At 38.8% G+C, this 19,640-nt stretch overlaps 1 protein-coding gene across 11 annotated transcripts in view; it reads right to left on the bottom strand.

The window, feature by feature from the left end:
* The window catches only part of FAM53A (family with sequence similarity 53 member A), a 95,213-nt gene that overhangs the window by 59,397 nt on the left and 16,176 nt on the right, over positions 1-19,640 (bottom strand). For all 11 annotated transcript variants that reach the window (XM_043512666.1, XM_038400869.2, XM_043512662.1 and 8 more), the window contains one exon: positions 5,989-6,237. In XM_043512666.1, coding sequence (XP_043368601.1) covers positions 5,989-6,066 — 78 coding nt within the window. In that variant the 5' untranslated portion in view covers positions 6,067-6,237. The remainder of the gene's footprint in view (positions 1-5,988; positions 6,238-19,640) is intronic.

The following is a 19,640-nucleotide window of genomic DNA, read 5'->3' as shown; positions in this document are numbered from 1 at the left end:
ACCTCTGGCGATTCTTACCAGCTTGGATAAACTTATTCTGTACGTCAGCCACATCTACTCAAGGAAAGTTTACAAAGCTCACTAGCTATACCCTCAACCCAAGGGGATTGCAGAGTATTTTCAGCACGTTCTGTAGATATACTTTCATATCAGCCAGAAATCAGTCTAATTTATAGCTCCAGATATAAAGATCACAGAGCCCCCTTTCTGACTCTCTAGCATGATCCCTGGTTTTATGGCTTCCTCTTCCTAAAGGACAAAAGACAATAAGACATCAATAATACTAGCTCTCCTTTTGGCTCTTAAATCCATGGTCTTCCCAGCTACTGGAAGAGCTATCTAGTCTTCTCTTGAGTATTCCACTCACCAATCATCTCCTACCTCGGGATCCAATTCTTCATATCCAGCAGGCCCAAAGTCCTCTTGAAACATGTGACCTTACCTTTAGAAGTGTTAGGCATTGAAAACTATTTCTGTACGCAAATCAGAGAGTCTCTGAACCAGAATATTTCAGAATATTAGTTAAAAATTAAATGGCCAGAATGTCATGACTAAATGAAATATCTATCACCTTTTCCAGAAGAGCATCAATTTTGCAAGTCAAATGCACTATTTGTTTTACATGCCCCGCCCAAAAAAAAGAAAAATATTTAAAGCAACTTGGCCAGCACTATTGGACTATTAACACTACTACACGATGGTCTTGGTGGCGGCACAGGAAGAGCATAACTTTTCACAGTGACCTCCAGAAGACTGCTACATGGGTTTCTTTCATCTGCAAGTAACACTAGACAGATGTTTCTTCATCTGTCTATGCTATTTTCAAAAGTCAACTCTGGCAGCTCTCTCAATCTCATCTGCCTCTTGTTTTTCTTTTCCCCTCTCCCCCTTTCCTTTCTTTGTTCCTACTGCTTGCTTTGTCCTATCAGTCTTCTACTCTGATATGCTGAGCCTGACAACAGAACTTTCTTTCCCATCTGTAAAGTGGTATTGTATGTAGCACATAATCAGGAGGAGCAACTCTTGTCCGTTATGTTAGTGCCCTGGAGCCACCTACTGAAAACTATCAGTCTTCAGAAATAGTCTCTTGGTACCCATAGCACTCAAACTATCTTTCTAGGTTCTTCATCATCAAGAATGCCTTTAAAAGAGTTCCTTCTCTCAGAGAAGCCATCCTGATCTGAGATTACCAGAGAGCGTGAGAGAAAAAATTTCTCAGTAATGAAAGATAAGCAGTCAAACAAACACTAATTATGGGTTTTGGTGTCCCAGAAACAGGTTCTTGTAGCACCCAGATAGGATAAACAAAGATTCACGATGGAACTTCAAGTCCAAGCCATAGCACTTACTAAAACTACATCAGTGGTCTTTTTTTTTTTTTTTTTTTTTTTTTACACTGATAGGGGTGCGCGATCAAAAAAAGTTTGGAGACCACTGAACTACATAGACAGGTCATGTAGTTGTCCTCCAAGACCCCTTGAAGGGAACTCCTCTAGACAAATGTGCCTTAACATGACGCAGAAGAGTGAGGTCCACTGAAGAAACAAAGAAATTTAGACAGAATGAATGATTTACATTGTTCTCTTGGACACAGCCTGAATTATATTTGTGTCAGTGTCATAATGAAATTCAAAAAGGCTCTAGTCTACTTCAGAGAAAAAAAGGCCCTTTCCATTTCTAATTTAAGACCTCAATGAGAAAGGACATTGGCAGGAAGAGGCAAGAATACCAGCAGCATGATCGTGGTAGAATGTCACAGGTGATTCAAATCTTGTTTTAAATTGGCAAGCAGGAAACCTTGATTTAAATCAATTTTAACTGTTTTACATTTACACTTTTTTTTGCTATTTGTCTAAAGAAAGGTTGATTTTTACTGGTTGGTAACGATTAAAACATGGTGATTTAGAACCAATTATAACATTTTACTCTAAGTTTGGTGATTTTTTTCTTTTGGTAACCAAGGATATATTTTGTATCGCTATGGTTTATTTAAGCAATTTATTCTGATGTTTAACTTACTTTTTTTTTAATACAATGTTTGAAAATGGTAAACGATACGTTAGGACTGTATAGGAAGCCTGGGCACTTAATTATATAATGATTCATTTTTTACTTGTGATTTGTGTCAAACCCTTTTGGATGGAAATTCAATTAACATGCACAAGAGCAGCATTATAATTTTTTTTAGCTAAATGAAGCATCTTAAATAGCTGGATACATAAGAAAGTTTATTAAATGTGTTTTTCATTTAAAGCTAGCTGATTTATTAAAGAAAGTATTACCTGTAGTTAGTGAACTGATTATTTCTCGCCACTATGTTCAAGATTTTTGAACTAGTAGTTCTCATCTTTTCACACCTAGTTTTTTTTTTTTTTGCAGATTGAAAATGGAAAAAAAGTTTTCCCACTTTTTCAATTCCCAATTGGTTTCTTAATTTGTGATGAACTAGGTCATTGACCTGAACTAGCTGAATGAACTGAAATGACGAAAATATTCTTCTGCACCAGCAGAACAGGTAACTGCTGTCAAACTAGGTTAGCACTTCAACAATTTCTGGTGATAGGTGCTTAAGCCAGTGATTTCCACCAGTACAATGGTTTGACTTTCTTTCAAACTTGGTAGCAAATATATACTACTAAATACTTTTTTAAAATTTAATTAGGGATCTGAATTAATTGCAGTTAACTCAAGCGATTAACGCAAAACAAATTAGATTTAAAAAGTTAGTTGTGATTAATCATATCTTTAATTGCACTGTTAAACAGCAATAGAATACCAAGTTAAATTTATTATAAATATTTTTGGATCTTTTTCTACATTTTCAAATATATGTATTTTAATTACAACACAGAATACAAAGGTACAGTGCTCACATTACTACAAGTATTTGCAGTGTAAATAAGTATTTTTCAATTCACCTCAATTACTGTAGTGCAATCTATCATGAAAGTGCAATTTACAAATGTAGATTTTTTTTTAACCTAACTGCACTCAGAAATAAAATAATGTAAAAGCCTACAGGTCAATTAAGTCCTATTCTTGTTCAGCCAATTGCCAAGACAAACAAGTTTCTTTACATTTACAGGAGCTAATGCTACCCACTTCTTATTTACAATGTCACATTACAGGAAAAAAAAAATGCAAACAGAGCACCTTAAAAAAAAAAAAGGTCATCTGAACATTTCTTGAAGTTGCTTCAAGGAAGCAGACAACTACCAATCTCCATGGAGTAGAGAAGTTTCAGGTGGAAGGGAGACCTGAGAAGTGGAAATGGGTCAAACCTTTAATCTTTTCAATGTACATCTTGGCCAATGTTGTTCACTCGAGGTTCTAGATATACTGGCAGACGGTCAAGATACCACCTGCAGATTAGTCTCTCTTGTCTATTAAAATCTAGCAGGGATACATTGGGCCCATAATGGGTGAAGCTGATCAGCACCTTTTTCAGATACAGTAAAACATACTAAGTGAAAACAAGTGGTTGCTTACAAGTAGAGCGACCATATTTCCCTATGCTGAATATGAGACACCTGGTAAGATTACTTATATTCAAGCGAGTTCAACTGCAATCAATCAGAATTATGCATTACAAACATTCAAACCAATATCAAGTGACTGAGCCCATTATAAACAAATACTGCATAGTTGGATTCTTTTTATTTACCTTATCTTTAAGATTCACACAGGTAGGGGCGACACACACCCCTACCACCCCCCCCACACACACAGGAAAAAGTCACACACTCACACTCACTCCTGTACACTGCTCTTACAACTAACTCAACCCTCCCTGCCCGGTGCTCTCCACCCTCCATGCCTAGCTGGGCCCCTGGGACAGACCTGCCCCTCCTGGTACCTGATGCCACATCTTCCAGAGGCTACAAGTCCCAAGGCTACCCAGGGTCACATGTCCTTTCCACAATTTCTGCCAGGGTTCACACCAGAACGTGGCCAGCAGCAGCTTTGTGGGAAGGAAGGGACGGGAGGTGCTTATAGGACAGGGGGCAGGGATAACCTAGCCCGTCTTTGCAGAACTCATCCTCTTCCCCCTCTCCCTCCCCAGTGTGGCTGGAAGCAGCTTGATTCTGTTTTATCACCTGCAAGGCGTAAGCTGATTTACAAAACCAAGTTTTGCTTAGGGGAACCATCCAGATGTCTAAGTGCCAAAACTGAATAGCCGTGATTACTGTAACCCTAGTTCATCCTCCCCATTTTCCCTAGTTCAAACTTGTTAAATGATCCCTCTACAAAGAGCTCCACCATTACCTAATATACAAGGCTTGTGAACGGTGCTAGATTCATAGCACTGTTATCCACAGACCAGATACAGCCCTTGTATAGATTATGCTTCTCTACTCAACCCCCCAAGTATATCCCTACCCCTAAATCTCTAGTGAGTACACTAGTAACAATTTTTAGAGTAGCAGCCATGTTAGTCTGTATCCACAAAAAGAAAAAGGAGTACTTGTGGCACCTTACAGACTAACAAATTTATGCTTATGCTCAAATAAATTTGTTAATCTCTAAGGTGCCACAAGTACTCCTTTTCTTTTTACTAGTAAAAGTGAAAAGCTAGCTCAGTCTCCGAACTCATACAACCCTTAGTGTTTCTGATGAAATTGTCCATGGCAATCACCTTCTAGAATTTATTTCTCACAGAGCAAAGCATCATCAAATGATAGCTATTAGCCAAGGAGTCAAACCAATATGCTAAAAGTGAAAGGGTGTAGCTGATTGCTCCCACTCAAAGACATGCCATTCATTATTCAACACAAAGCTGTTCTGCACTTTTTTTTTTTTTTTTTTTTTTTAAAGTTTGCTGCTTTATAATCCCTGCAGTAGAACTAGGTGAATAAATGAAGCCCGCAATTTGCTGTCAGAAAAGCATGTATATCTTTGCAGACAAAACATTCTAGCATATCATATCTTCTCAAGGCCCATCACAAGCACATATCCCTGCCTTCTAACTAGTATTCATATTTCTTGAGGATGCCTCATTTATTCAGAGAACTAACAAAATTTAAGTGGCAAACTTTTACAGAAATTCAAAAAATAAGATTCTCTTGATCTACAATGCAACACTTACCCATCCTTGGTTCCCTCTAACCTCAAGTAAATTACAAACAAAACATACATTAAGAGAACCTTAAGGTGATAAAGTCAAGCATTCAAATGTTAGGAAACGAAAGAATTACGGCTGCCCGTGAAACCGTGTACTACAAAGGAATTCTCCCTTTTTCACCACAAAAAAGCAGTAATTACGTATTTTAATACATAGCTAGATGATCAAGCAATAGCATTCATGCCATTCAAATTAAATGGTAGAAAAGTTACTTATACTCTACTCTTTCCCATTCTCTGGTCTACTTAAGCATTAAAGGTATAGTGATCTGAACATTAGAATAAGAGTCATTAACCCAAAGTTCCTCTCCATCTGTAACCTTGGACCAGGTAATGTGTCTGTTTCTCCCTTTTACACAGTAGATACAGGGGTCACCATTTTAAAAAACAAAACACTTGCTCACAGTAAGTGGATTACAGTATCAAATACCAGTCCCCCTCTTCCCCCTGTGTAAAATAAAGATCTCATAAAAAGTAGATGCTAGCAAATGTTTTCAACATGGTAACCACTGACTCCACAGCACTGGGAGTATTTGTTAGTTAATGCCTGTAAAATGCTTACCTGACAAGTAGTATCAATTGCCACACAAGAAAGCCTTTTCTCTTTTTATAAATATATTGATTTTGGCTGAAAGAATTTCACTTTTATATGACTGAAGTTCAAACATTACTATCTGAGCACCTGAACCCCAAACACTTAAGTGTCACTCCCCTCCTGCATTTAGGAACTCTCACCCATTGTCCCAACATAAATCCATAATTTCATTTAAATTCTCCATTGTTGGTTTTGGTGTGTATTTTATGAAAGCTGCTTCTTTGCTACCTGCTGCTTCAACAAGCTTATACAGTAGTTTGACATATCCTTACCAGGTGAATATTGTATGTTTTACACGTTAGATCATCCAAGCTCTGGTTCTGCAGCTGTTCCGTTATTAGTGTGACCATGGTAGTTGTCCCTTTGCCTTTGCTCACACTGGGAAGTGTTGGAGGCTCCTCTGTGTCCCGTTTCAGTATTTGTGAGCCATTTCTGGTTCCGTTTTGAATCTCAAGATTTATGCTTCCATCTTACTGCCAAAGTTTATATCCAAAGGCCTTCAGGGTATCATGTCTGCTTTTCTGTAAAGTTAGAGGAGGGGAGGGGGAAGGGAGTCAGCTTTGTACCCATTAAATTCTTTACAATAACTGGATTTATACATAAGGACCTTTCACATATAGCCAAAGATGTTAGTACCCCCAAATTTATCTTGCATTTTTTCCCCCTTGCCTCACAGATTACAGGTCTCATTTCACAAAGTATGGCTCCTACTGGAGTTATACCGATCGCTGACAATTACCACCACAAAGGCGGAAGTCACATCTCAGTAATTTTGCTTGTCAGCCCTTTTTTTCTCCCTTCCCACAAGACATTCTATACAGCAACCATTATGCTCTATCGACAGACTCCTTTTTTTCCATTAAAAAAAATCACTAAAGCAAACTTAGTGGCAGGTGTGTAGAAAAGCAAGTTTATATAAGAGGAAGGACAAACAAATGTCGAATCTTGTTTCGTAAAACAGGAAAGATCTTCAGGCTATTCAACATAATGAATATTATGTTGCCCAAATAGGCAAATATTTTTATATAAACAGAACAGCAGTAGAGGGTTGGGTTTTTTTTTTTAATATATTTTCTGCTTTCCTATATTTCTAGGTAGATATGAATATTGACCAATAATGCTTATAAAAATTTAACTATTACAATTACTGATTTTTAGCTAAAATTGGATCTTAGCATTATAAAACAAAGCTGACTGGAAAGGTAAACATGCATTATAAATACAAATTTTAAATCGAAGAGAACATTTCCTTGGTGAACAATAAAGAGAAACCAACAGTAAGCTCATTGCTGTGCATGCTGTGCCCTGGTCATCCCTTACCTACCTTTATTTTTGCTATCTCTATGATCATCATTGCCCAGAAAGTAACCTCTCTTTCATCACTCTTTTTCAAAGATCATTAGCTGCCTACTTACATCAACAGTCTCACCATCAAAGCCACCCCCATCATCTTTGCTCATTTTCTCTAACCCTGGCACTTCTCAATGCAATGATATAAATCTCTCTTCTTTTTTGGGTTTTCCACCTTCTACCTTGGATCCCTCTGACTTCCAAACTCACTTCTACCTTGGTCTCAGCAATAATTTCTCTATGCCCAACCCTCAGTGAACTGTTGTCCCATATTTTAGCTCACTTATTTCAGACTGTCAGCTTTTAAGTGTAGGGACACATCACATTGCCTTTGTAAACACATCATGTAAATTGATATCAATCATTTTTATTTGGTACTAAGTCAGACTGATTCACTTTAAACCATGAGCTTTCTGAAGCATCAGGAAGAGATGCTACACTTGCATTTAAACAAAACTGGATCGGAGAGCTATTTATACCCAAGCAGCACGTATTCAGAGATGCAAGTCAAATGTAAAGTAACCAAAGACTGTTTACTGTTCAGAAATGTTTTGCAATGTTGGGAATGGCCAAACAGGAAGAGACCCAACAAATTAAGAGAGGCACCAAACCAACAAGTTTTGTTTACATTCAATAGGATATTTTTTTTTAAAAAACTTTTATATTTGAATTTGTGATAAAGAGACAAGGTGGGTCAGATAATGTCTTTTATTGGACCAACTTCTATTGGTGAGAGAAATAAGCTTACACAGAGCTCTTCTTCAGGTCTGGGAAATGTACTCAGAGCATCACTGCTAAATACAAAATGGAACAGATTGTTTACCATACATGGTTAACACAAATTTCAATCTGTTCCATCTTGTGACACTGTGGGTATGTTTCCCAGACCTGAAGAAGAACTCTGTGTAAGCTCAGGTTTCAGAGTAGCAACCGTGTTAGTCTGTATTCGCAAAAAGAAAAGGAGTACTTGTGGCACCTTAGAGACTAACATTTATTTGAGCATAAGCTTTCATGAGCTACAGCTCACTTCATCGGATGCATCTGTGTAAGCTCGAAAGCTTGTCTCTCTCACTAACAGAAGTTGATCCAATAAAAGAAAATACCGCACTACCTTGTCTCTAATATCCTGGGACCGACACAGCAACAACACTGCATACAATTTGTGATAAAAACAGATTAATCTAAGTAATATTGGAAAATAAGTGATTTTGTAAATGTATATTACAAACATACCTCAAGATTTTGTATATGTATTTTAAATATGTCCAGTATTTTCTACCTATACTAATCAGTTTCTTAAATAACTGCTAATAATAAGCCAGAGGTTATTTGGGTACATGATTCAAGTTAAAACCATCTAAAACATAGGTATTACCCATACAATACTGCTTGATTATGTTTAAAACTGTAACCTAGAAGTACATCCTGAGAATATAATTTCATATTCTAGCCCTACACAACAGCAAATTTCTTTGGAAAATTGATGGGATAATATAAATATGCTGCTGTCACTCTTCCTGCCCCTCACTCCACTCATTTTACTTTCCATGAAGTAGGTATTGTCTGTCTTATCCTAAACACCTGAATGCTTCCTAGGAGCACTGCAGCTTCATTGATCTGTTTCTACAGAAATGTAAGCTAAAAGTACAATGCTGTCTTCCTTTATAGGCACCCAAGACTCAAAACATTTGCCAATGCCTCTACTGAAATCCAATCAAATCTCTGAATCAGAAATTGAAAAACTCCTACAGAGCACCGATGCACTCATCACTAAGAAGGGTGCGTTGTTTTTTAAACCAAAGTAAAGTATCTGCCATACCATACAACACAACATAAGGCTGCTTTCATGTTCTGGTGTTCTTATAGATGCATGCACATAGCCAAATTCTGCTGTTCTGCACAGGCAATCTATCCGATTTCACTGGAAGTAAGTGGGCATAACCAAGAAAAGGAGTCTGACTCAAAGTCTAGAAAGCTGTAGCATTTTATCTGAAGTTGGGCTTTGCCATTTACTATGAGGCATCAATTCAGACAGAGGCGTAAGATAATTTCATTTTGACATATTAATGCAAAGGCTTTCAGATTAAGAAATCATAGGACAATTACTACAGAAGGGCAACCACCAACTCCTGCTATGAGCTTTTCAGCTGTAGAATCATTTACTTCCTTTCCCTTTTCTTCTGTAATTAGAGTCATGCAAAAAAAACTTACAAAATCTTCTGCTTAGAAAGGACATGTAGGCAAATCCAATCAAACTAGCAGAGAAAAAAGGTTTCAGAGTAGCAGCCGTGTTAGTCTGTATTAGCAAAAAAGAAAAGGAGTACTTGTGGCACCTTAGAGACTAACAAATTTATTTGAGCATAAGCTTTCGTGAACTACAGCTCACTTCATCGGATGCATTCGGTGCATTTTTCCACCGAATGCATCCGATGAAGTGAGCTGTAGCTCACGAAAGCTTATGCTCAAATAAATTTGTTAGTCTCTAAGGTGCCACAAGTACTCCTTTTCTTTTTTAGAGAAAAAAAGTAGTGACTGATACAAATGAACATTTACAAAATGGATATAGAAAGTACCAGCTAGAACAAGACTATATACTAAAGGCTTTTCTTTGCATCATATTGTAGAAACTTAAACCTTAGTTCAATTAATGCATCATATTATGCAAAGTAAGTGGAGGGAATAAGGCTATTGGATACTAATTTTTAATCAATTGGACATTCCAGACCATGACTTATACCCAGGAAAAGAATTCTTGACCCAGCAGGGCAAACTATTTCAAACTCAGATTAAGAAACCAGCCATCAGAAGCCATCACCTTTATTAGTTCCAGACAATCACAAAGATGGATAAGTTACTGTTTTTTTTAAGTGGAGACTCATTAAGGCAATTTTCTGTTACTATGCAACTTGCACTATTTATATTTTCCTCCATAGGAACTGTCATTACAAGACAACCACAAACATAGATATAAATCTATTTTGTATCTTCCCTCCTTCCTCCACCCACCCACCATACACCCCTTCACCCAAAGCTGATCCTATTGAGAAATTCAAAGTGAGACTTTAAAGAGACACCTATGCTCAATACAGTTATGTGTGAGGAGTTACTAAGTTTACCAAAGCTGTGGAAGATAGAGTATGTACTACAAAGATAATAAATTACATTAGTCAGACTACTTCATTTAACTCTCTACTAGATTTCAGCTCCTGCCACTCCTGTTGGGAAATCTCAGCTTTCAGCACTAGGTAATCACAGAGTGAGAGACTGAAGTAGACAGCTCAGTGTGGCTACAACAGCACTCCGACCACTGCTAAAGATTAAAGTTTTCTTATAAAACTATCTATTTGAGGTAACCTGCATGTTACCTGACGTGTTCTCACACATAAGCATCCACAGTTCTTTATACTGTTCATAAATTAGAGCGGGTTGTTCCACCAAACTGAGGCTTCAACAATTTTTCCTTCCCCCTTTCAATTCAGAGCCCCCCCTTTGCTGGACACACTACTGCAGCACAGCGCTCTGATCCCCGTCTGCTCTGCCACTTCTGATAATGGCCACTCTGAGTCAGGATGCTAATGCCTCAGAAAAAACTAATTGTCCAACTTACCGATGGAGTAGTTTCTTCTTAACCTTGACAGTTAGTAGTTAGTTTATGCCATTAAGTAGGAGTGTTTCTCTCTCTAAAAGAAAAGTCCTCCTAAAACATTACTGTAGATGGTCTCAATTTATACTGATAGACCATCTATCTAAAATTAATAAGTTTTTTAATCCTACTAAAATCAGCCTCTATATCTTGAGGCAGCAAGCTCCACTGGTTATTATGAGTTCACTTAAAAAACCCCACCCATTTCCTCACATCTGTTTCAAATTTTATGCTTTTAAAACATCTCTAGATGTGCCCCCCAACCTATTGTTAAGCCATCGGTAACTACAGTCCTGGTTGGTGGAGGATAAGAAATTCCATATATTGTTCTGATCTGCCCACCACTCGAGGGACTTCAGGACTGCTGAAGGTACTCAGATCAGGCTGTTCAAAGATTGATGATTTTGGAGACAGATCAATTTCAGCCATCCTTGCAGAGTACGGAGGCGCAATCTCACATGTTGAACCACATAAGTACATGAAACCATGTGGGCTAGCAATGTCAAGCATACCCAAACAGTGGTTGAGAGGTGAAGATCTGAGACATGGCTATAGGCAGCAAATTGTCTGAAATGACAGAGAGAGAGAGAGAGAGAGAGAGAGAGAGAGAGAAAGAAAGGCCCTCGAACTCAGTCTAGTAGGGCCCCAAAGAACTCCATTTTTTGTTTTGAAATTAATGTGGACTTTCCTTTGTTCAAAATCAGTCCCAGACAATCCAAGAGACGTAATATGAACTGGACTTGATGGTGAACTTGGTCTTTGGACTTGCCTCTCGCTAGCCAATCATCCAGATAAGGGAAGATGTGAATCCCTGTTCTCCTGACAGACTGCTGTTACAGTCAGGAATTTGGTAGATACACACGAGGTTGAGGGCAGGCCAAAAAGGGAGTACTGTGTATAGATAATGTAGTGGTGGGTCAACAAATCTCAAACTTCCTGGGGCTTCACATAACTGCTACATGAAAGTAGGGTTCTTGAAGATAGAGGGCAGCAAGCAAGTCATTGTGGTCCAATGCAGGAAGAATTAGAGCTAGAGTTTCCATGTGGAATTTCATATTTGATACAATGTTGAGACTTCAAAAAGGTCAAGAATAGGTCTCTCCTCCCTTGAACTTGCGAATCAGGAAACAACGTGAGTAGAATCCCGTTCGCAAATGATGAAGGGAAACATTTTCTATGGTTCCCAAACTTCAGTCTTAAATCTGATGAAGAAGGAGTAACTTATGAGAAGTGTCCCTCAAACGGGATGGTGCGAAGGAGGAGATGGTTTAGGAACTGGATGGCATATCCTGATCCCACAGGTCTCAGAACGCATTTGACTGTGGTTATTGTTTCCCAAGCCTTGTAGTTGTGGGATAGCTTGTCCCCAAACAGGAAGATATGGTCAGGGAAGTTGTTGACAAGTAATATGCTGACCTCAAGAGAAGATTTAAATTGACTACTAGCTCAAAGCTAATGAAGGATAGTATAGTTGGTTCCCTGAGGGCCTTCTCCTCTGTGACTTGGTTTCCTTTTGGAGACATCTTATTGCCTAACAAGAGAAACTGGCTGTCTGAAATACTCCTGGGAGTATTGATGGTACTGTTACCATTGTTGCTGTCCACTCTTAATAGCAGGGGTATAAACTCCCAATGTGCACTAAGTGGTTCAACTGCCCTTAAAAGAATGCAGTGTTCCACTATTTTTCTTTTTGGAAAACAAGAACAGGCCATCAAAAGGCTTGTATATTTTGTTGGACTATGAGAGCTACCCCAGAGTTCAGTAACCAAGAAGCTTTACTCATTGTTACAGCTGAGGCCATAATCCTGAAGGAAGCATCTGCTACATTAAGTGCTGATTGCGGTGACATCTTACCTGCCAACCTGGACATCCTGTTCCAATTTACAAAATCATATTTAGACAACACCTGCTGATTAGCAGCATGCATCTGTAATGAGGTAAAATAAATCTCTCACCATTAAATCTAATCTTTGTCTTTAGGTGTTGCCTTGTACCTTCCTTTTCAAACTCATTTGCAGCCATTACAACAAGACTTAGGGTCTCAATGGAAGTAGAAATGCTGAAATCATTGCATAGGTAAACAGTACCACTTATCCATATGCCCTGCTGTGGGAAATAAGGAAGTGGAGGTACACCACAAGGACTTTACAAGCTCCAAAAGAGCTACCCTCTCCAGGGATGAAGAATGTCTACCAATCCATGGGTATTCTCCGGGACAAACGCAGCTTGGATACCCAAGGCATCTCAAGGGTCCCATGGAGGCCTCTGCTGAAATGAGCATGGTATAGGACACTGGGCCTAGAACAGCTCTTCCTATTGGAACTGTGCCAGTCCTGGTACCCACAGTAGATACCCCAGAGAACTAGAAGGCTTCCAACATTGGTTTTTGGAAGGAGGCAGAGACAGACAACAACTCTGAGCCTGAGGAACCATTCAAATAATTTGCAAACAAGGCAGGTGCTACCCTGCACGAGCCAGAAACCATTCAGACTGCCTTACACCATGTAACCTAGGGGTTCTCAAACTGGGGGTCGGGACTCCATGGGGGTCATGAGGTTATTACATGGGGGGGTCATGAGCTGTCAGCCTTCACCCCCAAGCCCCACTTTGCCTCCTGCATTTAAAATGGTGTTAAATGTATAAAAAAGTGGTTTTAATTTACAAGGGGGGGGAGGTCGCACTCAGAGGCTTGCTATGTGAAAGGGGTCACCAGTGCAGAAGTTTGAGAACCACGGATGTAGCCCAATAAGTACATTTAGGTGACCACTCATTGAAAAAACCTGACCTGAAACGTATGGTACTGGCCACTGTCAGACAGAACACAATCAGATGAACCTCAGATCCAATATGTAAATTCTTATATTACTGCTGTTCTCTTCCTTAAAATCTATGAACACACTAGTGACTTTTCAAGTCTACTTACAGCATCTAGATGCTACTACACTTGAAGAGGATAAATCCAGCTCCATATGTGCCTGCTATTGACATTAGCCACAGAAAACCTGGAGAAATAGCTTTTGAGGTTATTTCTCTGCCTTTATTCTCTGAATAAAGGTTTCTCCCACCTAGTATTACTGAACTAAACTGGTTTCAGAGTAGCAGCCGTGTTAGTCTGTATTCGCAAAAAGAAAAGGTGCCACAAGTACTCCTTTTCTTTTTTGAACTAAACTGGTGCATAACTACACTATATCCTTTAATATGGTGCTAAAGTCTGCTCTAGTAAGGCTTTCATACATTGCTTTTACCATTATTAGAATTAGCTTTACCAGTTTGGAACTCAAGGAGTTTGGGCAGCGACTACTGATCCATTCTGTTAAGTCTCTGCATACACACATTTCAAGAAAAATAAAGAGTCCTAGGCAGTTTACTGAAATATTTTAGTTGCCTGCTATGTTTTGGGGGTTTTAAAAAGTACTTGGCTAGACAGCCATCAGCTAATTTTAACTATTAAAAACTCTTCTTCAGAATTACATGAATCAGATAACAGCTAATTAAGTTTAGGAACAAGCTATCATAGGAGCAGATTTATTTAATTTCATCTCAACGCACCCTCTTTTTATGAGCATGTGCCATTTAAACAGAATGAAGTAACTGTTCAAACAATGTAAGTCTCTCTAATAAGACACAAAACAAAGATTCCTGGGGGAAAACTGACATGAAACTCAATTCATTAGGAATAAGAATGTCTACACATTAAACACTGACAGAATAATAGTGCCCCAAGCCCCTGAAGGTTTTACTGTACTCTTCAGAGAGGCTAGTGCTTGGGGACCTGAAGGAGAGTACAAAGATGTAGGCCAGCTGGCTATGCCACTCTGATGACCCTTCACTGCACTCAAGTGGTGGGAGGTAGAAAAAAATCTTGACAACAGACTAAGGCCAGTGACACCACACTGCTGGTCCCATCCCTCAAAGAGTTTTCTAGATGTTCTTTCTTCAGAAAAGTTTGTTTTAATTGACATTTAGAATAGAAAGTGCAAAGTACAAGATAAAACAGTGCATAGTGAAACCAGAGGGCAAGCTAGCTGAGCCGTATACATGGTAATCCACATCTGTAACCTGTTAATTATTTTTTTTTTTTTTAGAAGTGAAAGGGGTGTGGGTATGTGTAGAGGGAAGAAGCAGGGAGGGGAAAGGGAGAAACAAGTGGATAAAAATTTAGCCCTTCAAAAGGCTTCTAAATAAAGGCCCACAAAAGAGGCTAAAAAGGAATCTTATTAACTGCAGAGTGACAAGTCCTCTTATAGTTTAAGAGTGGTTAAGAGACAAGAAGCAGATCCAGCCCCCCAGATCCAGCACCCCAAAACCCCTCCTGCTCCAAGTCCACTCCCACACCCAAACTCCCTCCAAGAGCCTGTGTCACGCACACCCTCCCATGCCCCAAACCTGCACTCAAATTCCCTCCCTCTTAGTTAACTGGAACTTTTCACTTACAGGAAACATAAGGAAGTACTTCTTCATACATCACAGTCAACCTGTAGAACTTGTTGTCAGGGGATGCTACGAAGGCCAAAAGTATAAGTGGGTTAAGAATTAGATAAGTTCATGGGGGATAGGTCCACCAATGGCTATTAGCACAAAGTGATCAGGGACATAACCTCGTGCTCTTGTTATCCCTAAAACTCTGACTGCCAGAAGCTGGAATTGGATGACAGGGGATGGACAACTTGACCAATGCCTAGTTTTGTTCATTTCCTCCGAAACATCTGGCCCTGACCTGTCAGAAGACAGGATACTCGGCTAGATGGACCATTGGTCTGACCATTCTTATGAAACATATAATAAAATGCATTTACCAAGCACCTCTGACCACCTCACCTACTCTGCCCACTGACCCTTCTCCCAAGGATGATTCTAATATTCCACACTTCTCAAAAGCTTCAAACAGCTGTTCTTGTTGTATAAATAAGCATTCCTGAGAAGTTCTCTCTCCCTAAAAGTGAAATTTGCCTGCTTACGACCTCAGGCCAGGTGGAAAATGTTCAACTTAAGGTCTGAAACTTCATGACCTTCTGTGGCTCTAAAAAGGAGCTTTATACATCTCTAATCATTGAAGCGCCCATAATATTTGACTGCATGTCAAAGAAAGCTATTCAGTGATTTTGTAAGTTTTAAAAATCTGTTATTTCCCCTTCAGTCCTGTACAGTCAGACCTCTGCATTTAAGGCACTTGGCTTTATGGATAGAGAGATTAAAAATTTCACTGGAATCATTTCAAGACTTATTTCTACAGTAGTTAAATATTGTACATTGGTGGTTTTGTCAGCCTCATTCTTCAGGGCAAATCTGAAATTTTCCCTCCCACGGTATAGTATTATTCAATTTAATGCATGAAATAAAGTTTACACATCCTCCTCTGAAGAATCCAGATTTAGCTTCTACTTCTAGAAAGAGGATCGTAGCCTGGTATCTTCACAGTCAATATGGTAATCCTTATGTTTAACGTATCACTTTGTCACCAGAGGGTTTTTTTTGTTTATTTTAAACATACACATGTTAAAGTGTCTCCCAAACTTCCGCAATATATTTAACAGAAAAGCCAACAAGAGAAAAATTATGGGAGAACAAATGGATATAGGATTAGTTATGCAAGTGAACTCTACAGGCCACGTGTGTTATTTAAAAAGGCTTTCTGCTGTATCATCTATCTTGAAAGTGCACAAAACTGATACAGGATATAGCGCAAAATAGACAAGACAGTTCCCTTCTGCGGCCCAAACTTACTCTCAATCAAGACTAAACATATGTAGTTTACTACTAACAGTAAACTTTCAAAAAGAAAATGTTAACTCAGGAAATAGGGAAAACACTTTTTAGGTATTTAAAAAGAGACCCTGCAAGTCCCAAAATTTAGGCTATTAAGTTTAAAAACCTAACTGAACTATTTTCAGAGTAGCAGCCGTGTTAGTCTGTATTCGCAAAAAGAAAAGGAGTACTTGTGGCAGTCTCTAAGGTGCCACAAGTACTCCTTTTCTTTTAACAGAAGTATGGTTTTTACTATTGTATGCTTGTGAATTTTGTTTAGATTTAAACATTTGTCTGTAGCATTTGTAATCCCAATCACCACAGCATAATGCTAGAGCAAGGGAACCAAAAAGTGAAATGACTCCCCCTTGTCATTCCCTTTGGGAAATGCAATGTACAGGGTAGAAGCAGTATAAGTACTGAAGTGCACTTTCTGTTTTAATCCCAGAAGTTATTTGTAATATAGTTAAGGACAGAACTTTCCAAGTTTATTTTAACTACTCTCCTGTAAATAAAAAAAATTCAGCTGAGCAAAGTGGTCTATATTTCCAGTTAAATGAAGTTATGGTTTAATTGATGTTTAGTGCACGTAATAGGTTAAATGGTTAAACAATGTTCAAGTTGAACATGCAGCCACAACTCTGCCCTCCCTCCTCCACGCTATCTGCTTTGTAACTGATGTCAAACTCAATGCTTATGTACACGGTACTTTCTGGATGCAAAAACTAAATTTCTTATTCTTCCACAAGTACACTAATTTCATTGGTACAATGGTCATACATCTTTCCTTACAGATTTTATTTAAATTATCAAATTCTTTTCTCTATAACATTCATTTTGCCATCAGTTTTCCTTTGCAGACATACTAAATAAAAGTTACTGTTTGAGGCTGTCTTGAGAAAAACGTGTTCAGTTGTGGTCTTTTACCATTTCATATGTAGCCTGCTTTCATTTTTCATGCAATTTATCCTCCACTTGACTAAAAGCTTAAAATACTACTTCCACCAAAATATATTTTAAAATATATGCAATAAACTGAGTGAGAATATACAGGTGAGCATATCGATGCTATTAATTTGAGAATTAAAACAGTTACCAATCCTGCAAGTTGATCTCTAATGGTGGACCCATATACCCAAGTAGAGCCAAAACAGTAAAGAGAACTCAGCACAGATAAGCTAGATTCATAGATACTAAGGTCAGAAGGGACCACTCTGATCATCTAGTCCGACCTCCTGCACAGCGCAGGCCACAGAATGTCACCCACCACTCCTATGAAAAACCTCACCCATGTCTGAGCTATTGAAGTCCTCAAATCATGGTTCAAAACTTCAAGGAGCAGAGAAGCCTCCCTCCAGTCAACCATGCCCCATGCTACAGAGGAAGGCAAAAAAACCTCCAGGGCCTCTCCAATCTGTCCTGGAGGAAAACTCCCTCCCGACCCCAAACATGGCAATCAGCCAAACCCTGAGCACATGGGCAAGATTCACCAGCCAGATACCCAGGAAAGAGTTTTCTATAGTAAATCAGATCCCATCCATCTAATATCCCATCTCAGGGGATTTGGCCTATTTACCCTGAATATTTAAAGATCAATTACTTACCAAAATCCCATTATCCCATCATACCATCTCCTCCATAAACTTATCGAGTAGAATCTTAAAACCAGATAGATCTTTTGCCCCCACTGCTTCCCTTGGAAGGTTATTCCAAAACTTCACTCCTCTGATGGTTAAAAACCTTCGTCTGATTTCAAGTCTAAACTTCCTGGTGGCCAGTTTATACCCATTTGTTCTTGCGTCCACATTGGTGCTGAGCTTAAATAATTCCTCTCCCTCTCCTATATTTATCCCTCTGATATATTTATAGAGAGCAATCATATCTCCCCTCAACCTTCTTTTAGTTAGGCTAAACAAGCCAAGTTCCTTAAGTCTCCTTTCATAAGACAAGTTTTCCATTCCTCGGATCATCCTAGTAGCCCTTCTCTGTACCTGCTCCAGTTTGAATTCATCCTTTTTAAACATGGGAGACCAGAACTGCACACTGTATTCTAGGTGAGGTCTCACCAGTGCCTTGTATAATGGTACTAAAACCTCCTTAGCCCTACTGGAAATGCCTCTCCTGATGCATCCCAAAACCGCATTAGCTTTTTTCACAGCCATATCACATTGACAGCTCATAGTCATCCTATGATCAACCAATACTCCAAGGTCCTTCTCCTCTTCCGTTACTTCTAATTGATGCGTCCCCAACTTATAGCTAAAATTCTTGTTATTAATCCCTAACTGCATAACCTTACACTTCTCACTATTAAATTTCATCCTATTACTATTACTCCAGTTTACAAGGTCATCCAGATCCTCCTGTATAATATCCCGATCCTTCTCCGAATTGGCAATACCTCCCAGCTTTGTATCATCTGCAAACTTTATTAGCACACTCCCACTTTTTGTGCCAAGGTCAGTAACAAAAAGATTAAATAAGATTGGTCCCAAAACCGATCCCTGAGGAACTCCACTGGTAACCTCCCTCCAACCTGACAGTTCGCCTTTCAGTAGGACCCGTTGCAGTCTCCCCTTTAACCAATTCCTTATCCACCTTTTGATGTTCATATTGATCCCCATCTTCTCCAATTTAACTAATAATTCCCCATGTGGCACGGTATCAAATGCCTTACTGAAATCTAGGTAAATTAGATCCACTGCATTTCCTTTATCTAAAAAATCTGTTACCTTTTCAAAAAAGGAGATTAGATTGGTTTGGCACGATCTACCTTTTGTAAAACCATGTTGTATTTTGTCCCATTTACCATTGACTTCAATGTCCTTAACTAATTTCTCCTTCAAAATTTTTTCTAGGACCTTGCATACTACAGATGTCAAACTAACTGGCCTGTAGTTACCCGGATCACTTTTTTTTCCTTTCTTAAAAATAGGAACTATATTAGCAATTCTCCAATCATTCGGTACTATTCCTGAGTTTACAGATAAATTAAAAATTCTTGCTAATGGGCTTGCAATTTCAGGTGCCAATTCCTTTAATATTCTTGGATGAAGATTATCTGGGCCCCCCGATTTAGTCCCATTAAGCTGTTTCAGTTTCGCTTCTACCTCTGATATGGTAATATCTACCTCTATATCCTCCTTCCCATTTGTCATGCTACCATTATCCCCAAGATCCTCTTTA

This window comes from Dermochelys coriacea, chromosome 4 (genome assembly GCF_009764565.3).
Source record: "Dermochelys coriacea isolate rDerCor1 chromosome 4, rDerCor1.pri.v4, whole genome shotgun sequence".
In the NCBI taxonomy this organism is placed as follows: Eukaryota; Metazoa; Chordata; order Testudines; family Dermochelyidae; genus Dermochelys; species Dermochelys coriacea.
Note: the sequence above shows the minus strand (reverse complement) of the source record. Positions and strands in the feature narration are given on the sequence as shown.